We start from the raw sequence: 17,120 nt of genomic DNA on the forward strand, positions 1-17,120 counted from the left end.
GTTTGTGTCTCAAATCTAAAATGTCAAGTCCTCTCAGTACAATCAATAATGCTATTCCATTTTTCTTCCAGTAGATATGTTCACCGTACAATGCCATGATATTATAAATAGTAAGTTTACTTGATGGTTTTGTAAAGAGTTTGTACATACATTTCATCACACATGAGTGACTTTTAAGGAGTATGCACTATAGACATAATCTGATCATATATCTAAGGAATTTTGTTTCAGTTGCCTTTATGTCGTGAGAAATATTATTTGAATGTAAAAGTACAATAATGAACACTTTTCAAATCACATTTGCAAAATCCCGACTAAATCCCGTCTCCCCTTCTCCTCATCTTTGTTTTCTCCTCGTTATTTGTACATGACAGTTGTCTTGAAGTCTGTTTCAACAAAACTAGTAGGATATTGAATGTGTTGTTAGACAACACAGACATGTCACTAATACAAAGAGAACTACACACATGAAATATAGCAAGTGTGCTAACGTAAGAAACGCAAGTCTGTATTGTTTCATGTATGCTGGTACATATGTCTTCAAGTTTCTACTGTGTTAAGGGCCCAAGTATCAAAACATTGTCAGTAATGGATCAGTGAACAGCACATGTAATGACGCATAAAGCTGAAACACGTATTATACACATTTCATGAAAGAAACAGTGACACAATGTGACTCACGGAATCTTACTTTCCGTGATAGACATTCCTGGCAATACAGTCTTTCGTGACGTTTTTCTTGTCGCCTTCGTGTGAGTTCAAAGCATAGCTGCTGACAGAAGAAATGGAAATTGATCTTTCGGGGTTTTCTTGATACGTGCGTACCATTTTGACGTGGCTGTATGTTTTCGTGTCCTTGGCCAACGGGGGGCCCAGCTGCATCACTTTGGAGGTAAGTCTATGCCATTATAGAAGCGTGACAATAATCGGAAACCATACAATCAACGATTGGGATCCACAAGATGGATTGACATACTGAAAACTTAGGCTTAGATATTGAAAAACAAATTTGACCCCACATCCTAGTTCGCTGCTGAATCCTAGATTTGATCCTTGGCAAAGTATAATAGTATTTTTTATCGTGTCCGGGTAAACGTTTTAACTCTTTGTTTGTAAGCACCTTAAGCGGTCAGATCTTTCGTCATCGCATCAGATTTCGGCTACTAGATATTTACATTACGTAATTCTACATGACGTATTTGATAATCTCCGTAACCTGGCTAGCTCTCATTTTACATGCATACGCCACACGTGTATTCGGCCTACTTTCATAATGACGCCCCCATATGTGAACGTTTTACGTTGTGTAGCGTTATATTCATTTTTGTGCGATCAAAGCAATAAAGCATTGTTTATTTAGTTGTCGAATTATTGATCCTACACGTACATGCATATATAATCATGGTAAATTGGACATACCGCCCACGGTCTAAGTAATGAGTTTCGTTATTACTAAATACCTTTTCGCATTGTCAAATTATTGGCTTCATTTCCATGAACGGGCTTCTCAGCACTCATTACTGGAATAGCTCATGTCATGAGCTATTTCCTGTGTGTCATTCAAACCTGTTAAAAACCTGTCTGTACCCAATTCTGTTTGTGCTTTGTCACAATATGACACACATGCGCATGAAAAGCGTTAGAATATCTCTCATATGCATGAAAAGGTTAAGAACGAAAGATTCTGTCACTGTTTGATTACAACTCTGGTTTCTTGTTCAATTCTAATGCTAGTATGCACACACACACACACACACACACACACACACACACACACACACATACATTAGACTGCATTTGTCATGGATCAAGTGCCAGTTTCTGATTCCCAAAAAGGAACTAGAAGATTATTGGCCACAAAACAACTTGGTAATTAAAGATCTTGATAAAATTGGAAATATATAAAATATGATGACCATGAGCAAGAAAAAGATTTGTACCATTTTCGAATATATGTTCATAATTATTCATATATTATGATGTGAAAGTCACTTACATTCATATCTATCAGCTGTGGTTTAGGTCTCCTATAATAGGTTACACTCTTCGGCGATTGATAATCATATACTAGCATATTTGAGCATGCTCATCGAATGACTTGGACACTGAGATATACATAACACGGAAAGAAATGGTGAGACATTCAGTAAGCCGTGGATAAGATGGTGTGAAAACGCATCGACTAGTAACATTTCGCTCGTTTATTTGTCTGTTGTTTGACTCTGCAGTCAGCAATATGTAAGCTATACGGCAGCTATATGTGAATAAACGAGTCTGGACCAGGCAATACAGTGATCAACAACATGAGCATCGATCTACACAACTGGGACGGGATTACTCATGACAACAAATCAGCGAGCCTGACACGACACATTCCTTGATTAGCGTACTGACTAATGGTGGTACAAATATGATGTGTATCGTACGGGTTATCTCCATTAAACGTTCGCACTATTGCAACAGCCACACTCATATCTGTGCACACATGTCACCATATCAGTGCTGTGATTTTCAATGTGATGTTTATTTCCCTTTTACCCCAGGTTTTTATAGTTCTGGGCCTAGATTTTCGAAACTCTCTTAGTGCTAAGATAGTCGTAAGTGCCATACACTAACATTAACTTACGACTTAGCGCTATGAGAACTTCTAAAATCTAGGCCCTGCATGATTCATGTGGATGATCATATATGATCATATATTAATAAAAATTATAGGTAAAATTTATAGAACTGTCAAGGGCTCGTAGAAAAGATCATTCTTGCAAATGAGTGGTCGATTTCAACACTTTCAACATTTCAAACCCACACTGGAAAATTGCATGTATTCATGGCTTTCGTTCACAGAAGAGATACCGGGAACATTTATTTTAGCTAAGAATCCAAAAATATGAAGAAAACTCACAACTTGTCCCAGCTTCAGATGGGATGCCCTTAATATAATAACAATCGACAACTTCATATATTGACTTATTGGAATACTAAACGTTGCATGTTAGTTCAGTGTCTGATTAGGTCATATGCAATATCACGTTACTTATGACAGTGTCCCAAACAAAACACTGATAGTATGACATGGGCCCACTAAATGTGTTTATAAGCACTTGATCGGCATGGAACTGAACATTGAACCGGACATTAACTAATACATGAAGGTATGGTAGTCCAGTGGTTAAGGTGTTCACTCATCACACCGAAAGTCTGGGTTTGATTCTCCACATGGCTGCAAAGTGTGAATCCCATTTCTGGTGTCCCCCGAGGGATAAACTATTGCAAATCACGGTGTAAACCTATATATTGTCATATTGTCACTCACGAACTCATGTTGGAACAAGGCGCAGAACTATAACGTCTTGATAAAGCAGTAAAAAGTGACGCTATACATAAAATGATTCAGACCTTCATGTAAAGGAGTATGTTTGATACAGCAGCCGTAACATATAAGCCTCCCTGGGTGTCTGTGGTATGTTAGCATTAACAGCTCGGCATCCTCAACGTCACTACAACATTAAACACGGTCAATTTCTGACTGATGAAATGTGCCAGCCCTATTATAAATTCCGCGGCCTTTCGTCCAACTGAGCGTTGGTCAACCCACGTTATATCCTCCAAATACACAGAATTGTATATCTATATATTTTTAGACATGAAATATGATAACTGCGCTCCCTTTTAAGAATCTTGACCTGTGTCGTAGATCCATGTATGGTATAATCAGTGTTTAACCTTATACAGATATAACCCTGAGATGGAAATGGAGTTGTGTCTTATATTGTACACGCCAATGAAACGCAAACATTTATTGCGCTGTTGTGAAGGAATTGTATCTTCCCTGCTCTGTTTCAGCGCTTGGAGATTAGGGCTGATGAGGCTGACCTTTAAACAAGGAAACATTGGATGAATTTAACGTATTAGCGTCAGACTATGCGAACAGTTTTAGTCCTTTTATAAGGATATAATGTCAGGACTTTATTTGACAAATGGTCATGCAATTCCACGAATAGATTCCCGATTTAATCCGAACATAAGCCGAATATCACGCCGTTCCAGCGTGTTATCTCCGTCACTTTTTTCACATATTTGCTGGCGAAGCTGTTTATAGAATTGCGTCGTGGTTGGCCAAATGTTAAGGAACTAAGAGGGGTATTTTAAGCAGAGGTTTGTTGAGAGTGAGTGGGTGAGTGAGTGAGTTAATATTTAACGTCATATAGCAATGTTTCGGCCATATTGTGACGAGAACAATTTTGTCTTTTAAAAAGAATATGCACAAATAATATAAACCAGACGTCAAGGACAGTAAAACAACTAGACTAGTAAAACACTATCACAGTTTGAATATAAAACCAGCATGCGAAATTAAAACTAATAATACGTAATATAAAAACCCCTAACAATTGAAGGTAGATCATTATACAATGGATCATGGGGACTTACTGTACTTTTGTTTCCTGCATGGACCCTAAACTAAAAATAAATGTATAGAAAGGCTAAAATGTACATATGAGTATCAACAAATTGGCATGTATCTAGTCTCTAACAGCGTCTTTGAGCTCCTATGGTATATTACTATCCCGATCTTCACTCACAAATAATAATAATGTGACCAATGTTCGCATATACAGCCGCGACAGACGTGTTCTTACTGTCAAATCAAATGACAGGGTCATGGAAAGCCATCATCTATAGCTGTCATGTCGTGAGATGTTATTTCAATTCATGTCTCTAAAATTATTTTTTGACAATCAGTCATCATTGAGGAGTTTCGAAAGGACGTCAACCAATTGGATTTTCAGCTAACGAGAAAGAATGGGTTCTTTTTAAAAAGTAATATGAAATTGATATTTTCCAATTTCGTTATGAAAGCACAGACACTAAATCAGATTATCTGACGTTATGTAGTAGTCTCGTGGACGCACTATGACTGATTGAGCGGAGAATTTAATCTCTCCTCGTCAGTTATACGTCCTTCGCCAGGAAAGGACAATCGTTAAACTACCATTGAAATTCACTTAATCACACACTGACAATACCTTTGCACTCAATAAAAACACACCTGTCAGAGCGCCGTTTAGCGAGAACGGGACACAGAAACTGAAAGAATTTCACTGCTTTGAGCGTCGAGCGAGTGTAGTGTTACGCCGCCTTTAGCAATATTCCTGCAATATCATTGCGGGGAACATCACAAATAGGCTTCAGATAATGTGCCCATGCTGGGAGTCGAATTATGCGTGACAAGCGACACCAGGCGACACCAGGCGACACCAGGCGACACCACAACCGTTTACAGTGGGTGAGTGAGTTAAAATTTATCGTCACGTCAGCAATATTTCATCCACATCGTGACGAGAGAACTTTATACATCAATAGAAAAGTACGAAATGTATTTACAGGTTATAAGTTTTTAAAGATGATTTCGCCAAAGGATAGTAAAACAACTAGTACATCATATTTTATTTAAACTAATTAGGGAGCATATAAAATAGTTAAATCGTAAGTGGCAACACAATATAAAAATGAGATATCACCACAACCACAATCCTTTACAGAAATACTGTAACATTTATATAGATTGTTTCCCCCCACCTAAACTGAAAGTAAAGGAAGTCATAGAAACCGGATCATTAAGATACATCCTTAAAGAATCTCACTGACAAAAGTTGGGTAGATAATTATCCATACGACACATATTGATATCGGAGCTACTATCGCACTGTACCGTCTTGCCGTGTTTAAGATAAGCGATTACCGTGCCGTTGCATGTATCTGATGCCACCCATAGAGCTGGATACGCTTCCTTTGTCGGGAACCCACTGAATCATCACTTTTGCGTGGTGATTCTTGAACATGTGATTGTAATCGGTCGGAATGAAACGAGGCTGAATGTTAAATGCTCTCAAGAGAAATTCACCTGTTACAGTTCGCGCGTATGGTTGTCTGTCCGAGTGCGTAAGCGTGGTCAATGTCTGTGAAATATTTTAAAACCTCGCAGTTTTCACGAGTCACGGCTAGTTCCAGTTTTATAGTGATAGCTAACTGAGAACCTCCACTCTCACCCAGTATACTGATCTTCATCAGAAATCATCTTTTGACGTTTTGGCTGTGGTGCGGCCTTGGGTAGAACTACCGGCCACCCGATCTCTAGGCTGATAGTACAAACGGAAGAGTGTTTTTGTATGCTCTCCACACACACGCTACCTTTGAAATCATAATTTTTATGACGTTACCTCATAAAACGTTTTTTTCTGTACTTGATCTTGTATATCAACAAGATAATTAACTTTGGAAATAATTGTAAATTGTTCTGTTTTTTAATAATTGTGCAACATACACCTGCCCACTATACACACTATATAATACTTTATAGTTGATATGATTCAGCTGGATGGAATGGATCTGAACAATTAATATCCTCACATTGCAACTGACTGTGTTTATCTGCAATTTCTTAGGACTGTGGAATAGTTTCCAGCGACGTTTTGCATCTGAGTGAGTGAGTGAGTGAGTGAGTGAGTGAGTTAATACTTATCGTCACATCGGCAATATTGCAGCCATATCGTGACGAGAACAAGTAATAATGACATTGTAGAATGAACGAATATAAGAAACTAAAACCCTGTTGACGAACAGTAAAACCACTAGCATATATCACAGATGTCCATTTAAGACTAGTAATCAAATCTAAAACAATTTAACTATAGTGGACAATACAATATAAAAATGGGCTATAGATTGCCAGCAACTGAAAGTAGGTCACCACACTAGGGGCCCGCATGGACCCTAGCTGGATTTACACCAGACCCTCAGTCGTTAGCAATTTAGGCACAGCTGACCATATATGTAAAAGGACACATATGCTACGATTAAAATAGCGGAGAGTGAGTTGTGAGTGAGTGAGTGAGTAAGTTAATATTTAACGTCACATCGGCAATATCCCAGCCATATCTTGACCGGGAAAAACACTGAAATGGAATGCATGTGTATTATAAAACGTGTCAACAAAGGACAGTAAAACAACTAGAATATCACAGACAAGAATGTGAAACTAGTAACTATACCTAAAACAATTTATCTATAGAGGACACTACAATATCAAAATGGGCTATAGATTGCCAACAACTGAAGGTAGATCACCACACTAGGGACCATGGGGATTTACAGTACTTTTGCTACCTGCATGGACACTAGCTGGATTTACATCATCCCCTCAGCCGTCAGCAATTTGGGAAATCTAGCCATACAATAAGAAGACACTTATTCTACGATTAAAAACCTAGAAATTTAGAATTTACTTTGAATGTTTGTGGACTTACGTACCCTATCAGGAGGACAATAATTTTACAGTACTTTAACCCCCTTTGAGGATACAGCCACTAACAATCCTGTTTTGCATCCACACATCAAACCTCTTCAAGACTAACTCATGTGAATGAATGTTCCCGAGGGTCGTCTTTGTGTTTTGACACAACTAGAAACAATGTCATTGACGAGATGGTGATATCTTAATCTTTTCAGAATTTAAAGAGGCGTTTTCTCTGTTTGACAAAGACGGGGATGGCACTATATCCCACAAGGAGCTAGGTGTTGTCATGCGGTCACTGGGCCAGAACCCTACAGAAGAAGAGCTACAGGAGATGATCAATGAGGTGGATGCTGATGGTAGGAATCTCAATCAGTTCAATGTAGTCCGTCCCTTGACATGCAAAGGTGACGCTGCTCTGTGATGTGACTGTCCTGTGCAAGGATAACTAAATTTCCTCATTTTGACCCGCTCCACTTAAGGTAAAGGCATTAAATTTGTACTGGCAAATTCATAGCTCCCATCGTGAATCTGAAAACATTTAAAAACAACAATTTGTGTTAAATGCCAATCCGTTTAATGACTCATCTTCGTTGACTTTACGTGCATTGTTAAGAATAATTATTATTCTCATCAAGAACACAGTAACTTTAAAGTGGAAAGAGTAGTTCTGATTTTGTTTTCGTTGGTGGCGAGTGCAAAAAGGATTTTAACATCAATCATAGACACAGGGACCTGTGAAGTTTCGGGGTAGAAAAGGTCTTTTGTGGTAACCCATGCTTGCCACAAAAGGCGACCATGCGGACTGGGATTGGGTGGTCTGGCACGCTGACTTGTTTGATATATGTCATCCATTTCCAGTTGCGTAGATCGATGCTCATGCTGTTAATCAATGGATTGTTTGGTCCGGGCAAGATTACTTACAGACCGCCGCCATATAGCTGGAATATTGCTGAATGCGGGGTAAAATTAAACTGACCCACTGATTCATAGACATAGGTCGATGTACCTCTGCAAAAGTTTTGGATGCTGTTGAACCTGGATTCTCACAGCAGCAATGACATTACCATTTGCAAAATGTCCCCCATTTAAGAGTACATATACTAGGAAATTAACGATACCACATCTGGGAATACAAGGGTTGTTTATAACCACATGCTCATCTCACCTTAGCAACTGTTGTTAGAGACTTTACCTACTTTGGAGGAAACGTAAGATGCTTCGTTTGCTTGACCCCAGTCACGCTCTTTCTGGCTAAATGATGAAACCCAAAATTATGCATTGTTACGAATCGGCTGAGAGATGAAGCCCCTGGAGGTTTTAGAACCTAGCTTATTGCAATATTTTTCATGGTTCATTCAACCGAATACCCTCATATCTTTGAGATGCCCATTGTATTGGTAAAATGACCATCGTTGTGAGTGAGTTGTACATCAGCCACTAACACATTACATAGTCTATCACCATTGTCCTTAGCAGTAATGTTTGAAGGCTTTCCTTTGCCTTAGCAGTAGTGTTTGAAGACTTTCCTTTGCCTTAGCAGTAGTGTTTGAAGGCTTTCCTTTGCCCTAGCAGTAGTGTTTGAAGACTTTCCTTTGCCTTAGCAGTAGTGTTTGAAGGCTTTCCTTTGCCTTAGCAGTAGTGTTTGAAGACTTTCCTTTGCCCTAGCAGTAGTGTTTGAAGATTTTCCTTTGCCTTAGCAGTAGCGTTTGAAGGCTTTCCGTTGCCTTAGCAGTAGTGTTTGAAGACCTTCCTTTGCCTTAGCAGTAGTGTTTGACGACTTTCCTTTGCCTTAGCAGTAGTGTTTGAAGGCTTTCCTTTGCCTTAGCAGTAGTGTTTGAAGACTTTCCTTTGCCTTAGCAGTAGTGTTTGAAGACTTTCCTTTGCCTTAGCAGTAGTGTTTGAAGGCTTTCCTTTGCCTTAGCAGTAGTGTTTGAAGACTTTCCTTTGCCTTAGCAGTAGTGTTTGAAGGCTTTGATCAAAACATCCAGGGTCAGTCGTCCCCTCTTGAACAGAAGACTTTACAGTGACAAAGAAAGGTGCATTATTCTGCAGTAGACACCTCTCTGACATGGATGGCTGTTGTTGTGGGGCCTACCAGTTTGCATGATAGCTTGGTAGCCAGTTTTGTGCATATTCATCCTTGTCACTTTCATGTCTGTAGAGATACGCTCTCTATTTTTTCTAAGTCTTCCATCTCAGCTTAACAGTATTACCATGAAATACGTTCACAAAATATACATTTACAGGGGAGGTGGTGAATAATTAATATTTTAAGATGGTTTGCTGATAGCTCATGAGACTGGTTTAGTGAGTTTGCATTTAATTAACGCACTACACACATACCCACTTTGTGTCATGCGACGCCATACAGTTAATTTCTAAAACTACTTCCCTCAAGCTGTTTCAGTTCACACAAGAAACTACACATGACAATCGGGGACGTAACTGCAGCATATCCCAAGAGATATGTAGATATTTGTTCACAAACAGAATGGTTAACCGTGTGCGCGAGGTGGCACAATAGCAATTTTCAGTATTTTTGGCCATACATAAGTTCACTGGAAATTTAGAAGTGAAGTCCATATATACATTTATCAATCCAAAAATGGAAGAACATTTAGTTCCTCGTAAAAATCGTTAGACATCGTTTATTAACAAATGTGAAACATATCACAACAGATACTGAATTATGACGGTGAATATTATGTTTGCAAACGATCTTAAAAATCCATAATCGTAAGACAAAAAAAGTCATGTTTCTCGTTCGTAATGCCGCCACGATTTGTCAACTTTCCTTCGCTTTGCTACCTTTGGGTGCTGGCGATCTACAGCCTATTTTTGTAGTGAGCAGTTATGAGTAGAACTATTTCAACATTAGATACTAGTTATAAATTATATATCTATGATACCCTGGGTATTTTACTGTCTCTTGAGAACAGGTTTTATATACTCTGCACTATGTGTTCATAATCAGTACTAATGTTACGACCACAATTTGGCTGTAATATTACGTTAAAAATTACGTTAATTGAAATATTGACTGACTCACTCTCTTACTTCGTATAAGTCTCCAACTGGCGTGTGTTCAGTGAGTGTGTCTCGTTCCTCTGCCAAGCGTCCTCTCAGGTTGACATTGGCTTGACGTCATTTCGAGGTGACTCTTTGTAGGGGGAACACCTTTTGGCAGCTACGCAAGTGAACAGCTTTTAGAACATTCCTTTTCCTTTGACTCGTCATTCGTATTCCATTAGCCTAATGAAAGTTGCAGCAATTTGTTATGCCGTTTGAGCTCGATTTTGGAGTAATCGATTATATGCACTTGTCTTTGACTAAATGTCGACCTTCCTTGGAAGTGTCAAAACCAGAAATGATACCTCAAGTACGTGTATGGTGCTACTGCTTGCGGCACATACAAACTATCTGTTTATGTACTAGTGTTCCGTATTTCAGACATGAACGTTCTAGCATCGGATTATTGTCGTCAACAGTTTAATACCTGGTATTGGTAATATCTTTACTTTGTGATGCTCAAGTTTTCTTTAATAGTACACGTTATTGTACTTGGATCTCTCACTGCATATTCCTATATCCTAAATCATAATTCTACCATGACGTCAGTAAATACTGGATTGTGGTTGGTTAATCAACGTCATTCAGAGGTATATAATCACGTTATGTACCTCTGATTTTCCAATACATTAAGTATTTGTTTAAAATTTGAATAACGCAGTTATGGTGGAATGGAGATAAACGTAATGTGTTGGAAAATCAGAGCTTTATAACAAAATTATAATAGCTCTAAATTTGATTTAAAACCGAACGCGCAGCAGTATGTTTATCTCCTAAATATAGTTAGGGAAAACAACACCTCACATGACCACTGAATATGCGTGTGTCTTTGTTTTGATGTCTGATTCAGATTAAATCTCTTGTCCATTAAATTTTATTCGTAAGCATTTTCAATGTGGAATATCAGATGCCGCTCTAGACTACTAGTGAATGTTCTTTTTTTGTTGGTTTGACGTCATAAATAATGTCTTTTCCATTGGCAATCAGTTTAAACGTGTTCAGTTAAATGTCATCGTCGTAAGTTGATCCGAATTATGTGCATAATAAACACTTTGTCAAATCTGCTGTCATTCTGTTGGAATTGTGTCACATTTGTCCGTGTAATCCGATGGGAAATCGTATGAAAACCAAACGTATCCTCTTCCCATCACATTTCCACAGGTAATGGCACCATCGACTTTGAGGAATTTCTCCAAATGATGGCGAAGAAGATGAAGGAGACAGATAATGATGAGGAGTTACGGGAGGCGTTCCGTGTGTTCGATCAAGATGGAAATGGTTTCATCAGCGCTGCTGAGTTGCGGCACGTCATGACAAATCTAGGAGAGAAGTTAACCGATGAAGAAGTTGATGAAATGATTAAAGAGGCTGACGTTGACGGCGATGGAATTATCAGCTTCGACGGTAACTGCATCCATTGTTATCATCTTCGACCCATACATAGTTCCATATTCACTGTTTGGTAATTTATGTCATTATTGACCAAAAGCAGGGTCGTTATTTTCCACTCCCGCTGAGAGTGCCAAAGCGTTATATTCACCGATCGGTATCAAACTGTTAATTATATAATGGTGTAATATTTGTCTGAATTGCACATTGCGATCTATTTCCACGAAGTCGTGATAACAGCATTGCATTTTGCAATGAAGATTTTAAATGATATACAGGCTGTGTTGTCATTCATGCGCACCGCAAGGAAAGACAATTGAACAACAGATTTAGTTGTGAAAGAATATAATAACGCAATAGATGAAAACGAAGATGGTCCCAATGACCTAATGATTAATATTTAACACACAACTTACAGAAATCCTTTGTACTCTGATATAACATTTCTTTCTAGAATACCCCAGCAATTCATTTTAATATGTAAATAATCGAGAGTCAGGGCTATACAAATATGTGGTTGATAGCACGAACAACAATCAAATCAGTCGGGGCACGGTGACACATTACCAGTCAGGTCACATTTGCATATCACCCTATTCTCCATTGCATGGTGAGTGAGTGAGTTAATATTTAACGTCACATCGGCAATATCTCACCCATATCGTGACGAGAACCATTAAATGAAATGTATGCATGTGGTAAAATCTGTCAACGAAGTACAGTAAAACAATTAGAATATCACAATTTCAATTAAAACCAGCATGGAAAGTTAAAACTAACATTACTATTTGGACAATACAATATAAAAACAGACTATAGATCGCCAACAACAGATGGTAGATCACCACACTAGGGACCATGGGGACTTACAGTACCTTTGCTACCTACATGGACCCTAGTTGGATTTACACCATCCCTTCAGCTGCTGGCGATTGTACGAAAAGTTCTCTATTGCATGGATCCTCGTAGAAGTCGTATTTGCAGACATATTTCCAAATGGTTTGTTTAAGGTGTTTGGGGAATTGTATGTTTTACCTGTCAAAAGAAACGTACTTATTTCCTTGACAGTATACCAGAAAGGAATAAACTTCTATTTTTTGTATTTTGATTTGCTGTCCATGCTGTCCCAATACCGGACCACCTCTTCTTTCATTTCAGCAATATTGTCAGATTTTTACTGACACTTTCCTCCAAAAGCCCCCAAACGCTTTCCCACTGAATGTAGGTCAGGGCTACAGTTTGGCCAATCGAATAATTTTGGGTCCGAAATCAGGCTTGTGAATGCTTTGAACGATGTTTTGGGTCGTGTTCATGACTTTTCTGCCAACGCGTTGCATGCAGCTCAGTTCTCCTTACAGATAGCCTCAGTTCCTCTATCAATCATATCCAGCCTTAACCTTTCTAAACTATTTCGTTTGTTTTTAGAAACGAGAATACCAATCCGCCCCTGTTACTGACAGTCATTTTTCTGGGCCTACCTGCGCCTCCCTGGTGCTCAGTGCCATACCCATGCACTATTTTTTTCAAAACACGATAAACAGTGGGCAAAGGGATGCCTGTTTTACTTTAGCTGATCTGATGTCCTTGTAATAGTACTCTAAAATCAACTTCCTCTTCTCTAAATCATCCATACTGAAGATCATTAAAAATATCGTCTGCTAGGAAGTAAACGAAGGAGACAACTGTTCAACTAATGACAAAGGATCAACGTTGTTGTCTCTCTTGAATGAAACCAAGCGCTTGTGACGCTTTAATACAATCAAACACAGCGAAACTAATATTTTATTATTTCTATATTACTTTATTTGGGTTTTGTTGGATAACGCCGCAATATTCCAGCTATATGACGGCGGGCTGTAAATAATCGAGTCTGAAACTGAATCAAGCGAACAACAGCATGGACTTCGATACGCACAATGGCAATACTATGACTTGTGTCATTCATTAGAGTCAGCTACTATGACCAACCAATTCCCTCAGCCGCCTTTTACGACAAGCATGGGTTGCTGACGACCAATTTTAACAATGATCTTCACGGAACGTATAACGAAATGTCATGTGCAACTTGGTGTCAACAACTGCACTCGGTGTGTACTTGTGACAGGTGTCGCTGATGGATCGGGACACTATAGTTTTATCACCTGGTGTAATAACTAATGCCTGTGATGTATTTATCTACAGTATATTAACAAACCAGTGTACCTCCTGGAAGATATCTCCTGAAAATATGCCACAGTGTATGCACAAATTGCCCCATAGTAACTTCTGATGCGGTCCGGTTAAAACAAGCGCATAGGAAAACCACTGTCTGTGGATGCGCGATTTGTGTTCCGAGCTCCTTAACTTCGTCATTAACAGTGAGAGTGTTGACATGGAGTAGGTGAAAAACTCGCCGACACGGACTCAGGAATACTGTCACAGAGCGTGTGCAAAAGCCGTACCTCATCATGTCAATAGTATCACGAGGAGGCCAATCCTTATTGGTGATTAGATGGAATTGGGTGATTAGGTCGAGGAGTGCTTAGATGAAATCGTAGGCGTGCCTGTCACTGACAGTGTGCCTGTCAGTGGTACAGAGTCAATCATTTGCTGCGACACTGTCTTCGTTTCGTTCGTTGTTGGTACTGTGAAGATATATCAGTCCAAAGAAAGTAAAATTTAATACTTTTTCCCAGAGAATGTTCGTGCAATATAAAAGCATATAAAAATTCTGGAGAAAAAGAAGGGTTAAAAATGATTCAAACTGTTACATATATTTGGTTTCTTGTTTCCAGTCGACGTGGGCATACTTTGTCTACACATGTATTCACGGACCGTATAGCCCTTTGAAATGAACTGTAAAGGATGTTGGGCCCAGTGTTGCAGCAATGGAAAATATATCACTTTTCTCGAGCACGATGTATCTGACATGTTGTCTTATGTTAATATACCGGTGATATTCTAAAACACGATGCCGAACTGTTTCACCACACCCGACACATACACATACAGGTGATACTTCATCAAGAACTCTTATGCAGTCATTTACTGCCCAGAGACCAAGAATAGGTCTGCTTAAAATAGCTTCACCACCTCTCTTACTTTGACATACGTATTGCATCTCGACAATAGTGTGACATACTGTGTTGTTGTCAAAAGGTCTTCTGTCAGCAGCGTGGCAATATTTTTGTACCACCCCCGAGATGATGCACACCTGACGCTAATCATGATAAGTATGATGACGATGAAGATGCGTTTCTCGTTATTGACTGACAGTCCTGCCTCTGCTGCCATTAACACAACAAGAACCCTGCTGTATTCCGCGTTACGATGGATCCCAATTGCATCTGGTCATGACATATACAGTGCAAAGGTTGTGTGATGACTTCGGTGAAAGACAAATAACGCTGTAGAGATATCTAATTCTTCCTTCACCATATCCTAAAGTGTAAAGTGACACGGTTTAGTGTACGCACACTCAGTGACCGATGTACAACGTTCATTTTTTTATTTTGTTTTGAACCTAATAATATTTGTTGAAAATACATATTCATCAGTCTTGGGGTTGTCATGCCCTAGAAAAATGAATGTTATTATATGATACTAGTACTCTGAAAGTGGTTAGTGAGTGAGTTAAGGTTTATTGACACAGCGGCAACAGCGTAACGTAAAATAGTTATTTATTCATGATAAATGCGCCAATTATTTAAAAAAACGAAGGACAGTAAAACCAATAGTTATTAGAAATAAAACTAGCTATATCTCCAAATCAGGATTTCAAATGGGGACAATACAATATACAAGAGGGCTGAGGATCGTCAACAACTGAACGTAGACCACCACGTAAGGGACCAAGGGTACTTACAGTACTTTGGCTACCAGCATGGACCCTAGATGGAATTATACCGTCCTTCAACCATTAGCGATTGCACTGATATTTTGCCATAAAAAAGAACAAATATTCACTGAACGATATCTAGGATGTTACGTCAGTCTTATGGAAATTTCATTGGTTGATCGTGTTACAAGCGACCAGGTACTTGGGTGAGGGTGGAGGGAGTCTGATAGGCATGACATGTGGCAAATCGGAAACTAATCGTCTTAAGAAGAATGAATGATATAGTAGTGCAGGCATGTCTTTCCAGGAAATTATATTGCAAACACAATGGTCAGACTATTAACATGGAAATCAAAGTGAGTGAGTGAGTTAATATTTAACGTCACATTGGCAATATCTCGGCTATATCGTGACGAGAACATTTACCACTTAAATGGCATATATGCATATTATAGATAATCTGTCAACAAACAACAATAAAACAACTAGAATATCACAATTTGAATTAAAACTAGCATGAACAGTTAAAAATAATATCACTATTTAGACAATACAATATAAAACAGGTTATAGATCTCCAACAGCCAAAGGTAGATCACCCTACTAGGGACCATGGGGACTTACAGTACCTTTGCTACCTGCATGGACCCTAGTTGGATTTACACCATCCCTTCAGCTGCTGGAGAGTGTACAGAATGCTAGCCAAAATTAAAAACCTGATAGACTTTAATTTACTTTGAATGTTTTGGGACTTACGTACCCTCTCAGAAGGACAATAATTTTACAGAGCTTCACCTCCTTTGAGGATACAGCCACTAACAATTCTAGTTACAAATTTAAACTTCCAATCATTAAAATACATCTATCTACAGAATATGTTATTCAAATCTCAACCATGAAATCAGTTTCCATTAAAAAAAACATGATTAAATGACAACTGACAGTGGTAAAAGGGTCCTTGACAGTTTTGCCATTAAAATATTTATCCCTTGTGATGGTGAATTCAACACAGTCAAGCAGGATATGCTTGATCGTTACTCTATCATCACAAGGGATACAAAACGGAGGATCCTCACCTTTTAACGAGTATGCATGTGTATATCTTGTATGACCAATACGACATCGTCGCATGATTACCTCCTCAAATCTGGACTGACAACTCAAGTAGGTATAACCAATGTAGGGTTTTATTTCATGTAGTTTATTTATACCTACTGGGTGTTCCACTTCTTCTGCATCAGATCACGGGTGTAAGCTCTAATGTTAGCTGTGTAGTCAGAATAAGGAATAAGAAGTGGTGTCACAGATTTGTTGAGTGCTGCTTTAGCAGCAAGGTCATCCAGTGTGTTCCCACAAAATGCCCACGTGGCTGGGTAATCAACAAAAGACGATGTCGTACTGGCCTGTAGCAAGATCATTATACAGTTCGATAATGTCGATTAAAAGTGGATGTTTACATGATAAGTTTTTAATAGCCTGAAGACAAGAAAGAAAGTCTGAATAGATTATGTACTGTTTGTGTTTAGGATGTTTCTGAATATATTTAAG

The 17,120-nt window shown here is 38.7% G+C and overlaps 1 protein-coding gene across 1 annotated transcript in view; it reads left to right on the forward strand.

Annotated features, from left to right (window-relative positions):
• LOC137285132 (calmodulin-like) overlaps positions 1-17,120 on the forward strand; it is a 39,505-nt gene that overhangs the window by 18,068 nt on the left and 4,317 nt on the right. The window contains exons 3-4 of the mRNA XM_067817359.1: positions 7,510-7,653; positions 11,528-11,770. Coding sequence (XP_067673460.1) covers positions 7,510-7,653; positions 11,528-11,770 — 387 coding nt within the window. The remainder of the gene's footprint in view (positions 1-7,509; positions 7,654-11,527; positions 11,771-17,120) is intronic.

This window comes from Haliotis asinina, chromosome 5 (assembly GCF_037392515.1).
Source record: "Haliotis asinina isolate JCU_RB_2024 chromosome 5, JCU_Hal_asi_v2, whole genome shotgun sequence".
NCBI classification, from domain to species: Eukaryota; Metazoa; Mollusca; class Gastropoda; order Lepetellida; family Haliotidae; genus Haliotis; species Haliotis asinina.